Source organism: Myxocyprinus asiaticus, chromosome 20 (genome assembly GCF_019703515.2).
Source record: "Myxocyprinus asiaticus isolate MX2 ecotype Aquarium Trade chromosome 20, UBuf_Myxa_2, whole genome shotgun sequence".
In the NCBI taxonomy this organism is placed as follows: Eukaryota; Metazoa; Chordata; class Actinopteri; order Cypriniformes; family Catostomidae; genus Myxocyprinus; species Myxocyprinus asiaticus.
In genome coordinates, this window is record NC_059363.1 from 31,669,229 (window position 1) to 31,685,417 (window position 16,189).

General features: G+C 37.9%; 1 protein-coding gene across 1 annotated transcript in view; it reads right to left on the reverse strand.

Annotated features, from left to right (window-relative positions):
- Positions 1–11,260, reverse strand: part of LOC127411303 (cysteine-rich motor neuron 1 protein-like) — a 219,018-nt gene extending 207,758 nt beyond the window's left edge. Inside the window, exon 1 of the mRNA XM_051646782.1 lies at positions 10,384–11,260. Coding sequence (XP_051502742.1) covers positions 10,384–10,702 — 319 coding nt within the window. The 5' untranslated portion in view covers positions 10,703–11,260. The remainder of the gene's footprint in view (positions 1–10,383) is intronic.
- Between the last annotated feature and the right edge of the window lie 4,929 nt (positions 11,261–16,189).

Sequence of the window (16,189 nt, forward strand, 5' to 3'; positions counted from 1 at the left end):
CTGATTTCCCCCAAGTCAAGTAGATTATGATTTGAGCTCAGGGCTGTATTAATTGTAATGTGGTTCAGGCAGCTGGGGGTAGAATTGGTGGATGAGGTGAAGCTTCAGTTCACTGACAAAATAAACAGCCACATAAACATTCAGAATCGGTATGTTGAAAATGTCAATCATGCATGTTGCCATCATAAAGGATGTCTGCTACACAAATTAATAAATTATTATTTTCTCCCAGCATGGCAGGAGTACATCAAAAGGTTGCCCAGTAACTGTGTGAATACAGTATGTGCTTAAGTGTGTATTTTTATTTTTTTATTAGGGCTGTCTATCATTTAAACTTTTTAATCTAATGAATTGCATGATATGCTGATCAATTAATCAAAATAAATTGCATACATCATTGTTTTGTCACGAATGAAGCAGAGGCAGGACCCAAACACAGAGCAAACAGCAAAGGCTTTATTATTACAAAAATAAACTAAGACAAAAACTCAAACTACTCCAAGGGGGAAAAAACAAGGTAAAGGATGGGCTGGAGGAAGGAGGAAGAAGGAAAAAACACACAGTACTGACTGGATGGGGAACAGGACCGACTCAAACAAGACTTGAGGAACAGGACCGACTCAAACAAGACTTGAGGAACAAGACCAACAAACAAGACGAACTGGCACTGGACAGCACACACGAGGAGACTAAAATAGGGTGAGAAATCAAACAGGTTAACAAGCAGGGCAGGTGTGACTAATGAACTAATAATAAGCAAACAAGGAGGAGGGGTATGACACAAGAGGCAAAACAGAAACAAAACAAAGCCACGTGCTCTCACAAAAACGCAGACATCCAAATTGCACGAGCGCATAACGACAAGACAATAGGCAACATGCTCTCATGCCAACCGAGAGAATGCACGGCAACTCTGACAAAGCAATTCCATGCATCCTCATGCTAGACAAAGCCTGAGCATACATCGCGAGGCAAACACCACGCGATGCACGCAACAGGCGACAAAACGAGACAGGACACTTGTGCGAGAGTTCAGCCACACACAAACCCAACACCTCAGACCTCAATACTTAAATATTGATCTTTTTCACACCAAAAGTGATCGTATGCTTTAGAATACATTAATTTAACTGCTGGAGTCGTATCAATGACGTTTATGCTGATTGTCTGTGATTTTTGGAGCTTCAAAAGAGAAATCTCCATTCACTTGCATTTTAAGGACCTACTGAGCTAAGATATTTTTCTATTTTTCTTCAAATGTGTTCTGGTGAAGAAAGAAAGTCATACACACCTGGGATATCATGAGGGTGAGTAAATAATGAAAGAATTTTCATTTTTGGGTGAACTCAATATATTGTTTGTTTTATTCTCATATCATTTTACAAGCCTACAGTTGACAGATTTGCATTGAGGTTGTCAATGTGTCCAGTTCTCACAGTTCACATTCTTGCGTTCCACCTGCACAATTTTTTGTTTTCACTCTATGTACATGTGCGTGCCTCAGATGGACGTGTTTGGAGCATCTCACTGATATTCAGCGTGATAAACGCCACATTTTTAGGACTTTGTGTGAAGTTAAAAGTAGTGGACACTTTGAAAATCACGTCTCAAGACTGTATTCTGTTGTGCTTCCTAATGCCAAGTTAACACTACACGATTTTAGGCCCAATTTTCACTCGCCGACAGTTTTGTGGAGATCGCCGTCAAAAGCACGAAATCATAGGTAAATCAGAGCTCGCTCCCGTGAGCGACGAACGCAATGTATGAATTATCAAAGACGTGATCTGAGAGAAGCGCCGATGCGTCGCCGATCTCAGCAAGATATCTAGCATGTTAAATATCTGGACCTGTCTGCAATTCCAAATGTGAAATGTGTTTTGACTGAATACAACAGCAGCATTGACCTACAGCCAATAGGAGAGCAAGAAACGGGGCACGGGAAGTTTCAGTGGGAGGAGTCCTGATGTACCTGCAATAGAACATCAACTAGCATGGCTGCGGTATCAAGTAAGTCTCATTGGACCGAAGAAATGGAGGAAAAATTAGTGGAACATTGGCAGGAGCACCAGTGCCTATTTGATGTTTCCACTGAACTGTAATACAACTGGGTGGAGAAAGAGAAGCGTTGGAGAGAAATTGCCAATTCTCTTGGACAGTCAGGTAAGCAAATAGGTAGATTTTTCAATAGGAGGTACTTTTTCATATTGTAACCAATAAAATATATGATGCCTTTACACATTATGTAAAGGCAATTAAAAACATACACATCATATTCTGAAATGCATAACATATGATCATGCATTTGTTTTCATATCTCGTATCACTTCTCGCGTGTACTCTGTTGTGAAACATAATTTGGAGTCCAGGCAGAGTCGCTGAAGATTCGTCAATAGTGAAGTGTTTTGTAATGTGTTCACCCCTGTCGTCGATTCCTTGTGTAATTTGAAAACCCTACGACTTCCATGACAAGACAGACAGTTGTGTAATATGAACGATACCACAATCCGACGTCTTTGAAAGTCGTGTAGTGTGTAGGAGGCATAAGTGAGTGGTTCTCATTCTGCAGCTGCGCTGCTTGTGAGGTTTGTTGAGGCACGCTGCCACCTACTGAAGTGGTTCGTGAAAACAGATGTACTTCAAGCTTGAATTGCTCCTATGGTAGGAAAATCTGTAATTTTATTAAGGAATGTACGTACGCGTCAGTGGGCATGATTAGTTGCATTCATTTTTCTACCACGCTATTTTTTATGTACAATTAATTGCACTAAATGAACGCATTAAATCAACAGCCCTAATTAATGTTAAAAATAATTTCTTCTATCGCAGCTTGATATGGAGAGAAAACTATCAGCAAGTCATTACAAAATGATCAAATAGGAAATCGACATGCAGCCTCTGAAAGTTCATAAATCTTGAAATCAACCCCATACTGCCGAATTACTGACAAGTGCCATGCCCATCATCTGACCAATGGAAAATGGGGGGAATATTTGAGAAATCTGTCATTAATTTTGCAACTACTGTACATTTGGTGACACAGTGGTGCTAGTGGTGCAGAAAGTACACATTTCACAGTTAAGTCAGCCTATCTGACAAACAAGATTGTTTAGACCAGGGGTTCAGCAACCTTTTTAACATGAAATGCCATTTTTATTTTTTGTCAGTACTATGCTAAATCAACCCCCATATCAATAAATGATATGCATGAACGCTATTTCAAGACATTGCATCCAGTAACATTCCCTGATTTATACAAAGTACTGCTTCTGAGAGCAAAAGGCAACAACAAAGCAGAGCTTTGCTCAACCCACTGACAGTGCAGGCGGACCAGTACCTATACCCTGTAAGTTTCGCTCTACACTATCCAATGATGGCACTGCATAGTTCATTTAGGTAATGCATCTTTGTCACACTTTTAGAGAGTTTGGCTTCCCATACAGCTCATTACTAAAACAGGCTGCAAGACCATGAGGAAGGATTACTGCAAGAGGTATTTTGGCATTTTTGGGGGGATTTTCATTTCTACAATAAGTAAAATTTTAAAATAAAAGAATAATAATAATAATAATAATAATAATAATTATATATATATATATATATACACACACTACCGGTCAAAAGTTTTTAAACACTTGACTGAAATGTTTCTCATGATCTTAAAAATCTTTTGATCTGAAGGCATATGCTTAAATGTTTGAAATTAGTTTTGTAGACAAAAATATAATTGTGCCACCATATTAATTTATTTCATTATAAAACTAAAATTGTATAAAAAAAAAAAAAAACGTTTTTGAAATTGATCACTTGGACCAAATAATAAAGAAAAGCAGCCAATAAGTGCCCAACATAGATGGGAACTCCTTCAATACTGTTTAAAAAGCATCCCAGGGTGATACCTCAAGAAGTTGGTTGAGAAAATGTCAAGAGTACATGTCTGCAAATTCTAGGCAAAGGGTGACTACTTTGAAGATGCTAAAATATAACACAGTTATGATTTATTTTGGATTTTGTTTAGTCACAACATAATTCCCATAGTTCCATTTATGTTATTCCATAGTTTTGATAATTTTACTATTATTCTAAAATGTGAAAAAAAATTATAATAAAGAATGAGTAAGTGTTTCAAAACTTTTGACCGGTAGTGTGTGTGTGTGTGTATATGTGTGTGTGTATATATATATATATATATATATATATATATGTAGAGCCATCTGAACTTCTGATACTGGTACAATCTGTCATAACCATCAAACAACGAATGAATGTCAACAAAACAAATAAAACAGTTCTACAAGAAAAGCACAGTAAGCAAAAATAATAAACTTGTCTCATAGATTTGACTGTGTCTGACTTTTTTCTTTTAAAAAAGGTTTGATAATAAATGTATGCAACTGTTCACTTGAAGATGTTTAGATTCACCTGGACTGGTCCTAACTGCCTAACATTTCCTTTTTTGTTATCCACAGAAGAAAGTCAGTCACACAGATTTTGAACAAGGGTGAGTAAATGATGACATAATTTTCAAGTTTTGGGTGATCTACACCTTTAGCACTGGTGTCAGAGACCTGTTAAGTAAAGTCGGGTTCAAGCAGAGACCCCTGACCGCTCTCTCTGAAAGTGGAACTGGGAAATTACACATTGCTTCACAGGGAAAGCTCACCTGGAGGGTTCTGACACAAAACCCCCTGGGTGTTCCATGTGATGTGTCTGGTACACCCGTCTCCAGAAGAGCCTGCTGGGCATTTCAGGACCATCATCTTGAATGTATGTGTTCACTGTAAATAGCCTGTCCAAGGTAATCTCATGCTTTGGAATGCACAGGAATTAATGGGCTTGGACATGGGCCTTACAGTTAATTCAAACAGAAAAATGCATCTGTTGTTCCCTCCTTCACCCCTGTGGATTGCGGTCATGGGCCTGTACAAATCCTTGATGTCATATGATACACAAGACTGCATGATATTCATAATTCGGGGTGACACATAAGAGGCACAGTCTATGGCAAGCGTACTTAAAGGGATATTTCACTCAAAAATGAAAAGTCTCTCATAATTTACTCACATTCATGACATCCAAGATGTACAGTGCTATGCAAAAGTCTTTGGCACATAAGATGTTTTACAAAAGCATTTGTCTTAAGATGGTTATTTATATCTTCAGCTTTAGTGTGTCAATAGGAAATATAAATGTTAGACTCCCAAACATTACTTTTGCAAATAGAAAAGATTAAATTGGAAGAACAGGGAGCCCTGCAACAGATGTCATGGCCCCCGCAAAGCCCCCCATTGAATATTGAGTCAGTCTGAGATTACATAAATTGACAGAAGCAATTGAGACAGCATAAATAGATAGAAGAACTGTGGTGAATTCTCCAAGAAGCTTGGAACATCCTATCTGCCAACAACCAAGAAAAACTGTGTCCAGGTGTACCTAGGAGAATTGGTGCTGTTTTAAAGGCAAAGGTGGCCACATTGAATATTGATTTAGCTTTTTTTATGTTTACTGGACTTTGTATGATGTTAAGTGATATATGAAAACTATTTATGTCATTATTTTTGAAGACATCCTCACTATGCAACATTTTTCACAAGTGCCTAAAACTTTTGCACTGTACTGTATATGACTTTCTTCTGCAGAACACAAACAAAGATTTTTAGAAGAATATTTCTGCTCTATAGGTTCATACAATGCAAGTGAATGGTGGCCAGAACTCTTTAGGTCCAAAGATCACACAAAGGCAGTATAAAAGTATTCCATAAGGCTCAATGTTTTCTGAAGCAATCCAATCGGTTTTTAATTGATATGAGAATTTCCATTTTTTGGTGAACAATTACTTTAAGAACAGTGGTTCTCAAGAGGTTTAGCGTTAGGACCCAGATTTTACATTGGACACCAAGTGGCAACCCAACAAAGTACCAGAATTGTTTATTGCTCAAAATTAAATTAAAATCTTTTTAAAGTCTTAAGCATTATTTACTTGTGAACCTGTTTTTAGTCTGGGTCGTATTTTATATATTTTTAGTAGTTTTGTTCATGGTTTTTGAGGATGAGGGCACATCTCACAACCTGTCCATGTTGGCATCTGCATAATTTAGCTAGCTTTAACCAAGTGAGCTGAATCTGTGCCAAAATCTTGTAGCATTTGATTGGACTTTTCTTCTCCCTTTTAAAAGTTAATTAACGTATTTATTTTGCTATCCTAACTATGCGATGATTAAATGGTTAATTCCATTTTAATATTTTAATTTAGCTTTTTTTTTTTTTTTTTATGTTTGTGACCCGATTAGAACAGAACTGAAACCCTAAAAAAACTGAAAGTATTTTTGGGTTCCAACCAACCAGTTGAGAACCACTGCTTTAGAGACTAATTCATTAAGTTTGTTAGGAAGTGTGTTTGGAGGTTAGCAGGACGTGGCTTATACTGGCAATCGCTGCACTGTCTTTGATCTGACTCATTCATTTGACAGCTGAGGCTGTGGCACCCAATGCCGCAGTGTCTTCTCGGCTGAATTACAACAGATGTCACCCCGGCAGTTACATGTCAAATGGTCGAGACGCCTTCAATTTTCATAGCCAGGCTAAGCCAGTCATGCTGAAACCTGACCCGTGACATTGCAATGAGTGTCTTCTGACCAAGTCGGAGTTCCAATTGAGACTATGCTTAACAGGCAGCGGGCCTCTTCAGAGAAAAAGTACACAGATACAGCATGCAAGCATGCATACAGTGTTATGCTCTATGAGAAATCTGTCTAAATAATATGATTGGTAGTTAAAGGGCTGGGCAATATATAGAATATTCACGATATAATCGCAATGATTTTGCTGACAATATCAAATGAAGCAATATCGTGAATACTGCAATATTTCAAAAGCGCTTTTTATCTGGCTATTAAATGTAATTAAGAGCGCATCAGTAGACAAATTTAATCATCAAAATGATATGGTCATCTGTGATTATTAAACCGCAAAAGGCTGCGATAAAGGTGCCCTGTTCTGGTGCACGAGCTAGGCTCGTGTTTTTACCGTGTTTAGAGCAGCTCACGTGCATTGTGAAAGCAAAGTAGGCTACTGTATGTTAAAGCATTCACGCAATTCCAAACATTTACAAGTTATTATACAAATCTACAAACGTGGCACAGTATAACAGAAAAAGAAGGGGATGACAGCATTTCACCAGATGTGGAACATCTGCAAACTGTCAAATACACAGCACTTTCAGTGTCAAAATAAAAGCAGGTGAAATTAAATAGGACAGAAATATATTACATTTGTATAACACAAATTTCATTATCAAAATAATTATAATTCAGTATTATATTATAATAATTAACTTGACTTGGTCCCACACTAATAATTTAGTACTATGCAATATTTAACAGGGCTAAAAAAAAAAAAAAGTGAGTGAAGTAGTTTTTGCGCACACAATTTTTTTGTACTTTTTTTTTTTTTTTTTTTATGAAAGTAAATAATGCTTTTTTATTAAGATCCTATGTATCATTGTATTTTGAATGTAAATATAAAATAAATAAATATAAAAGTGCATATCAAAATCTCTTATTTCTTATCACTAAAGTTTATTTAGCGAAAAGCTATGGGAAACCTGTCTTCATTATGTTTAAATAGATTTACTTTTGAGCCATTTCACAGCAAATATATAATTATCAAGATATATATTGAATATCATAAATAGGCTGGAAATACTGAGATATAATTTTTGAAGCCATATCCCCCAGCCCTTTATGACGATTGTCATTTTGTTGAGATGAAAACACATTCTGGTTGTTTCTTCATCAGTTTGCAAGGTCTGCATGGTTTGTTCGAAGAATTATGGCATTCATTCTTTCCTCAACGAGTTAAATGCAACCCAAGATTTAAAAAAAACAAAACAAAACAAAAAAAAAAAAAACAGTCTTGGCACCTTTAAAGGCATGGTCACACATACCTTTGCACGGTGCAATTCCGCGGGCGAAATACAGGCTCTGTCTCGTTTGGAAGGCTGCATGCTAGGTAGGACGCTTCCTTTGAAGGCTACAGTATACCGAATGTCCTCCTTTAAACAAGCCTTGTTTAAACGAGACGGCCTTCGTAGGACGAACGGAAACATAACGTAACATGGTTGCTATGACAGCACGCCACTCTTTAACAAGCGTGAGTGCTTTGAGTGAGAAGGGAACAAAGTCCCTTTAGAAGGGAATGTATGAGGTAGATTTTAGGAGAGTTATAAAGATATAAAGAGAAAATAAAATAGATTTTACAGGTGTACTTTTAGTCTAATACTTTATTTTAATTATATATTAATATAATTATACATATTATGTACTCTGCACCCATCTACTGAGGTACTTCAACTTGGGAATTAACATTCCTCGCGTTTGAACATCATATTTACAGGCAAATTGGCATTGTTATTTTTTTTAGACATTTCCATTGAAGCAAAGAATTGTGGGTTGTGAGTGCCCACGAAGGATACACCTCATGCACCCTCCGAGTTCCCGTGAAAGGTTGCATACGAAGGCTGCATTCGAAGTGTCCTACTCATTTTTCTGAAATGAGACAGCCTTGATGACATATGCGGCCGACAAATGTGACCTCCGGAGGATGCAGCCTTCCAATCGAGACGCAGCCACAGTCATCTCAATGGGAATCCGCGCGAACATCAATTTCGCGCGATGGGACTTTCTGTGGCGAAGAATTTCCTTGTGCTGATTTTGCCTCAAGTTCAAGTTTGGTGAACTTTGACAGGTGAAATTGCCGCGTTGACCAATAGGAAGCTGCTTGGTTTGGCAGTGACCTCTGTGTGGGCGGTGCTTCGTAAACAGCTACACTGAATATTCCCAATGGACAAGGATATAATTTTAGCGGTGAATTTTTACTCTTTTTAACTTAAGTCTCATTGAGTATAAAGTGCAGCATTAAAAAGGCTGTTTGACAATTATGTTTTTGCTGGTTTTACGCGCGATCAATGTCCGCCCGCAGAATTTCGACGTGAGAATATATGTGTGACCGCGCCTTAAGTCAATATTAAATACAAATTTGCCATACACTTTAATAATGCATATACTGTACCTAGTTATATTGTGCGTGATTCAATGATGCAAGTATTCCAAATACAGAAAATTGTCTTATCTTTTATCAAAATGCAGTAATTTACTCCGCCTCTATAACAATGCTCCTTTTTTGCTGACATCACCAAGCCCTCTTACTTTTTGACCCCTCCCCTCCAAACACCTAGCTGCATTCTGGTATGCAACACCCACTTTTCATAATCGGATCAATTTCAGATGGATTGATCAAGCCCCATGCAGCATTTTTTGTTCTTGTTTAATGTCCTGTTTAACTCGGAAATGCCCATTGGTAGGACATGGCCTTGGGTTAGCATAATCCTGGTTTATCTTGTTCCAAGTTTCTCACTGTTCATACTTAACCCTGTGTTAGTAGACTACTACACACTTTATATCTGTCGCAATTCAAGGTAGGGCTTCATAACCCAGGGTTAAAAGCAGAGATATGCCCCTTTCAGAATCGCAACCCAGGGATAAATGTGGCGTTAACTTGGGGTTAAAAAAGACGTTCGCCCTATTACGTCAGTAAGTTGTGACAGTACAACTGCTTAAATCAAAGTCAGTAAAACACATCATGAAGAAAAGGTGTTAGTGGCTTAAGTCCCTCGGTGGTCCGATGTAAAATGTACATAAGTTAAGTTGCATAGCAGACCTTCCGATAAAAAACCAACAAGCCTCGGCGGAAAGCGCGAGGCAGTCACCGCGTCCAAAAACATAACGGAATCCGTTAGACATAACCTAAAGAAACGGAAAACCGACATTCTGCAAACTCATTAACCAGCTCGCCTCTCTCGCGCTCTACTCCAACAGACTGTAATGGTACAAGGCATGGCAAATGTTGTGTTATGCAGGCAGCGGCAGCGACGCTTACATTTAAGCCTCGTGCTGTTGAAACACAAGACTATTTACTCTCCTCGCGATAATGGCCTTACAATCAGATTAGGATATATAATGATCCCTACTAATGGTTCGTTTATCTACTCAAATGAAATAGCTGTAATCTTGATTCATAGTTTCTTTGTTTTTCTTTTTTCGAAACCAAGTGGCAGCAGCTGCGCTGTTCACCAGGCAGGTTAATATAAATCTCATTGAAGCAACAACACCTTGCATCGCTCGTTTAGTAGCCTACCTTGACCAATATTTAAGGTGAATAGACCATATTCTGCTTTGCTTTAGTTTCGCTATTACAGATGGAGCCAAAATTGCTGTGATTTATTGCTTTAATACGCCATCATTAGGTCTGGTTAAAACAATAAACAAAGTTGGCAAGTTTTTAAAAGAGCCAAAGACACGTATTTAAAGAGACAAGGGATTTACAAACCTTCACATACTCCGACCTCATACTGCGTGATGGAGCCGCCGTTTAACGGGGGTCTGATCACGCACCGGAGCCCCCGGTCGCAGGTCCCGTACAGACCGTAAACGCCGCCGCAGCTCTCGTTCTTCTGCTTGGCACATACCGAACAACAGCCGCAGATTCCCAGCACTACCGAACCGCTACAGTGCTTGGGCTCCTCGCATTTGGACTTATCACAGGGCAGACATATGAGCGCACGACTCAACGCAAGTTGGGAAAACAGTATGCATGTCATAAAAAAATACATCCTGGAGGAGGCCATGAAGGAAAAGTGGAAAAACATGAATATATCCAATAACCCACTCCCTGTCCCCCAAATTAAAAGATGATGACCAGATTTGTCAGCAAAAACAGCGCGAGCGTCAGAAAGGTTCCGTTCAGAATTACGCGTTTTCTGTCGAATAGAGTAAGCGTTCCTGGCTTTAAACTTTTGTAGAGGTTGACGAAAGCCAACAAAAATGCATTCCCTTCAGATGAAAGCCAACAGAAGAACTGTCCCACGTTGTAACCAGTGCATGACTTATGCGTCAGGATTTCTGCACAGTTCCAGTTTGTTTTCGCGTAGGAAAACTTTCCTCACGCGTCTCTCTCTCTCTCTCTCTCTCTCTCTCTCTCTCTCTCTCTCTTCCTTCCTTTGAGTCTTTTTTAATGCAAGCCAGTGATTTCTTCCTGTCCTGCACCTATGGAGCCAGAGCAAAAAGCGCGATATTTTTCAGTAAGTTCCCTTTCGAAGGAAACGCGGTCATTCAGCAGCGTGAATAAACGTTTCCAGCTATCGCTTGCGTCTCATGTTTATCTCTCGCTCTCTAGTTGAGTTCTTCTCTCCGCCAGCTGCTGAACGTTCAGCTCAGTCCCTCACCGTGACCTCATAACAGAACCACTCCCATCTCGCATTTCTTTGCTCCATTGGAGAGTTGTTCGTTGTAGATAATATGAGACAGGAAATGCTGGTAATGGGGCATAGTTTCCGCGGTGGATGGGGGGAGGTAACCCCCCCAAATAATCAAAACAAGTAAGTACAACCCATATAAAGGCAACATAAAAGCAGTCCATATGACTCCAGTGGTTAAATTCATATCTTCAGAAGTGATATGATAGGTGTGGATGAGAAACAGATCAATATTTAAGTCATTTTTTACTGTGCTCCTCCTTGCCCAGTATGTGGCAATATGCATAAAGAATGCAAATCTCCAAAAACAAAAGAAGGACACTTATGAGAGAAGAGTGCTCAGGAGGGCTGTTTGAAAGTGGAGATTTATAGTAAAATAAGGACTTAAATATTGATCTGTTTCTCACCCACACCTATCATATCGCTTCTAAAGATATGTATTGAACCACTGGAGTCATATGGATTACTTTTATGCTGCCTTTATATGCTTTTTGAGCTTCAAAGTTTTCGACCCTGTTGACTTGCATTGTATGGACCTGCAGAGCTGAGATATTTTGAAACATCTTAGTTTGTGTTCAGCATAAAACAGAAAGTCTTGCACATCTGGGATTGCATGAGGGTGAATAAATGATGGATGAATTTTCAGTTTTGGGTGAACTATCCCTTTAAAAATACATTTTAATTTTAGCTGAAAACCTATAACTTCAATATCAGTCTTGCACTTTCTCCTTAGAAGACGTGACAGTTCCAGCATCAAGTAAATTTTCTGTCCTCACTGCAAGTGAAATCACAGATGGGCAGGATTATGTTAATCACCTTTCTTAGTTTCTTGCACCAAAACAGTCGTAATTTACTTTTGCATGACCGTTTTTCACCCTCTCTCTGACCCTACATTTCAACGGAATGTTTTTTCTATTGTACTTTTAATAGTTCTATATCTCTGTTAAGATTAGCTAACCCTTTCACATGTGAAATAAGTAGCATTGAACCCTTTTATTTCAAAAGATCAAGCAAAATTAAATTTTTTAATGATATGAGTGTTATGATATGGAGTGAAATTTTGGACTAATGAGGGTGGAGCTATACAACATGAAAAATAGTGTTTTGTTGAGCATTGTTTGTCCACCAATTTTTAAACTATTTGTTTAATGTTTAAATCATATATATATATATATATATATATATATATATATATATATATATATATATATATATATATATATATATATATATACTACCGGTCAAAAGTTTTGAAACACTTGACTGAAATGTTTCTCATGATCTTAAAAATCTTTTGATCTGAAGGTGTATGCTTAAATGTTTGAAATTAGTTTTGTAGTCAAAAATATAATTGTGCCACCATATTAATTTGTTTCATTATAAAACAAATTTAATTAAAAAAAAAAAAAAGTTTTTGAAATGTATGACTTGGACCAAATAATAAAGAAAAGCAGCCAATAAGTGCCCAACATAGATGGGAACTCCTTCAATACTGTTTAAAAAGCATCCCAGGGTGATACCTCAAGAAGTTGGTTGAGAAAATGTGAAGAGTACATGTCTGCAAATTCTAGGCAAAGGGTGACTACTTTGAAGATGCTAAAATATAACACAGTTTTGATTTATTTTGGATTTTGTTTAGTCACAACATAATTACCATAGTTCCATTTAAGTTATTCCATAGTTTTAATGACTTTACTATTATTCTAAAATGTGAAGAAAAAAATTATAATAAAGAATAAGTGTTTCAAAACCTTTGACCGGTAGTGTGTATATATATATATATATATATATATATATATATATATATATATATATATATATAACATTTTGTAACATTTTAAAATTGTGCTACCCTTTAAATGCATGAGGTAGAAAATTGTGTTGTTATTGGCAGCAGGCTTTATCTTCCATTCAATGTTCCATAATGAAGCTTTTTATTGCACAGTTATATCAGTGCTATCAGATGTCATAAGGCTGTAGATGATGAGTGATACATGCGGTAAGAGCCAATAACAGAGTCTCTCTTTTAGCCTCAAGAAACCATTACAGACATCTTTGAAGAAATCAGATATCGTTGGATTATATGTGCCGTTCTTTCATCTCCACTCTTTGGCTTTGGGCATTAGCCAATTAGCAATAGCCTCTACACTGGTTAATTATGAATATCAATGCCAGGTAAAAGATCAGAGGCACAAGTTGGCATCAAGGTATTGTTTTAGGCTGTTTGGTTGTGGTTAAAGGGATATGATAGCAGCACATTGCCTCTGTTAATTCGTTTGTCTATGCAAGCTATGCCAGTCTCTAGAGGGCACAAGCTTAAGATGTGGAGGCCTTTTTTGATGCTGTTTTTATCGATCAATAAACCACAATCTTGGCCACCTTGGAATTCTATTTCCTTTCAATCCTTCTCCTTTCACATCAGATTCAATCTCATCTGAAGGATTTCTTTTGGTCTGTCCTCATTGGTATCAGATAATTTAAAGAGTATCTGAATACAGTGAAACTCAAAATACAGTAAGTATACAGTATTGAGTACTTTTTTAGAGCTAAATCATACAGTTCGTTCACAGGTGGGACTATATTTTGATATTATTTCCCAAAGGTAGTAAAACTAGAATACTTAGACCCTATGAACTATGACAGAGCAGGAGTAATGTGTGGATTGAATATTATCTGAAATATACTGTAATAAAGTATCGCTTTCAACCTTGGCTGCACTTAAAGCAGACAGATATTATTTTATTTATAGAGCTTTATATTAAAAATGTTTATTCCGGGTGTGCCTTATGCAATTCAAGATTTTACATCGATTCTATTGGACCCCCTCTAGACTGTAAGGCTTGGTCTTAAAGACACAGCCTCCTGCTGGCGATGCCAATCAGAAGATGGAGTCACAACCCATGTTTTTTGGTGGTGTGTTAAGATCCAAGAATTTTGGTTGAAGGTTCAGAGTTTTATGTGTGACGTATTGGGCACTCAAATTTCATTTTGCCCCAGACTCTGTATTTTAGGCGATGAGGCGGTCATCAGTACAGGGGATAAACACAAAAAATTGGGTCCTAACCAGTGTTATGATTAGCAGACAGATTGTTCTAAGGGGATGGAAGTTGGCTGCTGCGCCCTCATTTCAAGAGTGGTGCACAGAGATGGGGAGGGTGGTGGCATTCGAGAATATGTCATATGGAAGGCTGGGGAACTTAGATTTATTTGATAGGAAATGGGGAAGCTATTTGACGTTCTTGGAGGGCTCTCGGGGAGGGGCGGTGGAGAGAGAAGTGTGGTTTTAAATGTTGTGGCAGTGAGGGCATGGTCAAGCGCCCGTCCGGAGAGAGAGGAAGCGGTAAGGGCACTTACACCTGAGCTAAATTATGCCTAACACCTGTTTCTAATTTCAGTGAGCATGGGGAGAGCGGCATAAAAGCAGCCACACAACCAGCAGACGAGAGAGAGCCTGCGTCCAGAAAGTTATTGTTGTGAAGCTGAAGCGATTATTATTGTGAAAATAAGAATTTATTATTGTGAAGCTAAGAATGTATTATTGTGAAGCTGAAGAGATTAGTGTGTGAAGCTATGAGTGCTGAAGTTTGGTCATTAAAATCCTTACCTGTGAGTGGAGCAACCTGCATCCCGTGTCCTCCTTATCAACCGCCTTCACAAATGTGTGTAATTATTATTATTTATATATATATATATATATATATATATATATATATATATATATATATTTGTGTACTCATGTGTGAACACGGGGATGTTTGTTGGGGGTCACGGGGTTGTTGGGGATTGGGAGGGGTAATAGTGGGGGTTAAATGTTGATTCTGTGAATATATGTTTTGATTTTCTTTGTTAATTGTATGAATCAATAAAAACTGTTAATCAACAGTAAAATTGCAACCCATTTTTTTTACCACAATGTGACATTACTCTGAGTAATACAGGATATTCAATGGCCCTGTCCCAAATGGTGCACTTGATGTGAACTTCACTAACATGCATCCGTAAAGTCCACAAGATCATAGGGTTACAATCTGTCATTTTACGATTCGGTGGGTGCACACGAGTGCCACCTTTGCATCCGTTATTCTTAATATGCTCTTTTGCCAAGCCCCAAGGGTTGCCATTTGGGACAGGGACAATCTGAAAAAAATTGTGCGGGACTTGATTTTATCCATCCGGAATTGGTTCTGATTGGTGAAAAGTGGGTGTTCCATACCACAGTGGAGCCAGATCTGAAAGTGACTGGTGGATTAATACTGCGTTCCATTCAAAGTCCGATCTCCGACCATAAAGGCATTCCACTGCCAGATGCTCGGAAGATGACGTGTAAGGAAACAAAACTGCAATGCTCACGTTAGTTTAGCAGGTGTTCGACTGTCAAAATGTTTAATTTTTTTTATATATAAGGCTCTATAAATAAAAACATATCTGTCTGCTTTAAGTGCAGCCATGGTTGAAAGGGATACTTTATTACAGTATATTTCAGATAATATTCAATCCACACATTACTCATGCTCTGTCATAGTTCATAGGCTCCAAGTATTCTAGTTTTACTACCTTTGGGAAATAATATCAATATGTAGGCCCATCTGTGAATGAACTGTATGATTTAGCTCTGAGAAGTACTCAGTACTGTATACTAATATTGAGTTTCACTGTATTCAGATACATTTTGAATTATCTGACACTAGTGAGGACAGAACAAAAAATCCCTCAGATGAGATCAAATCTGATGTGAAAGGAGAAGGATCGAAAGGAAATAGAATTCCAAGGTGGCCAAGATTGTGGTTTATTGATCGATAAAAACAGCATCAACTGAGCATAACTTGTATTGAAATATTCCATTAATATCATGTAAGGTTGGAATATTGACTCATTGATCTA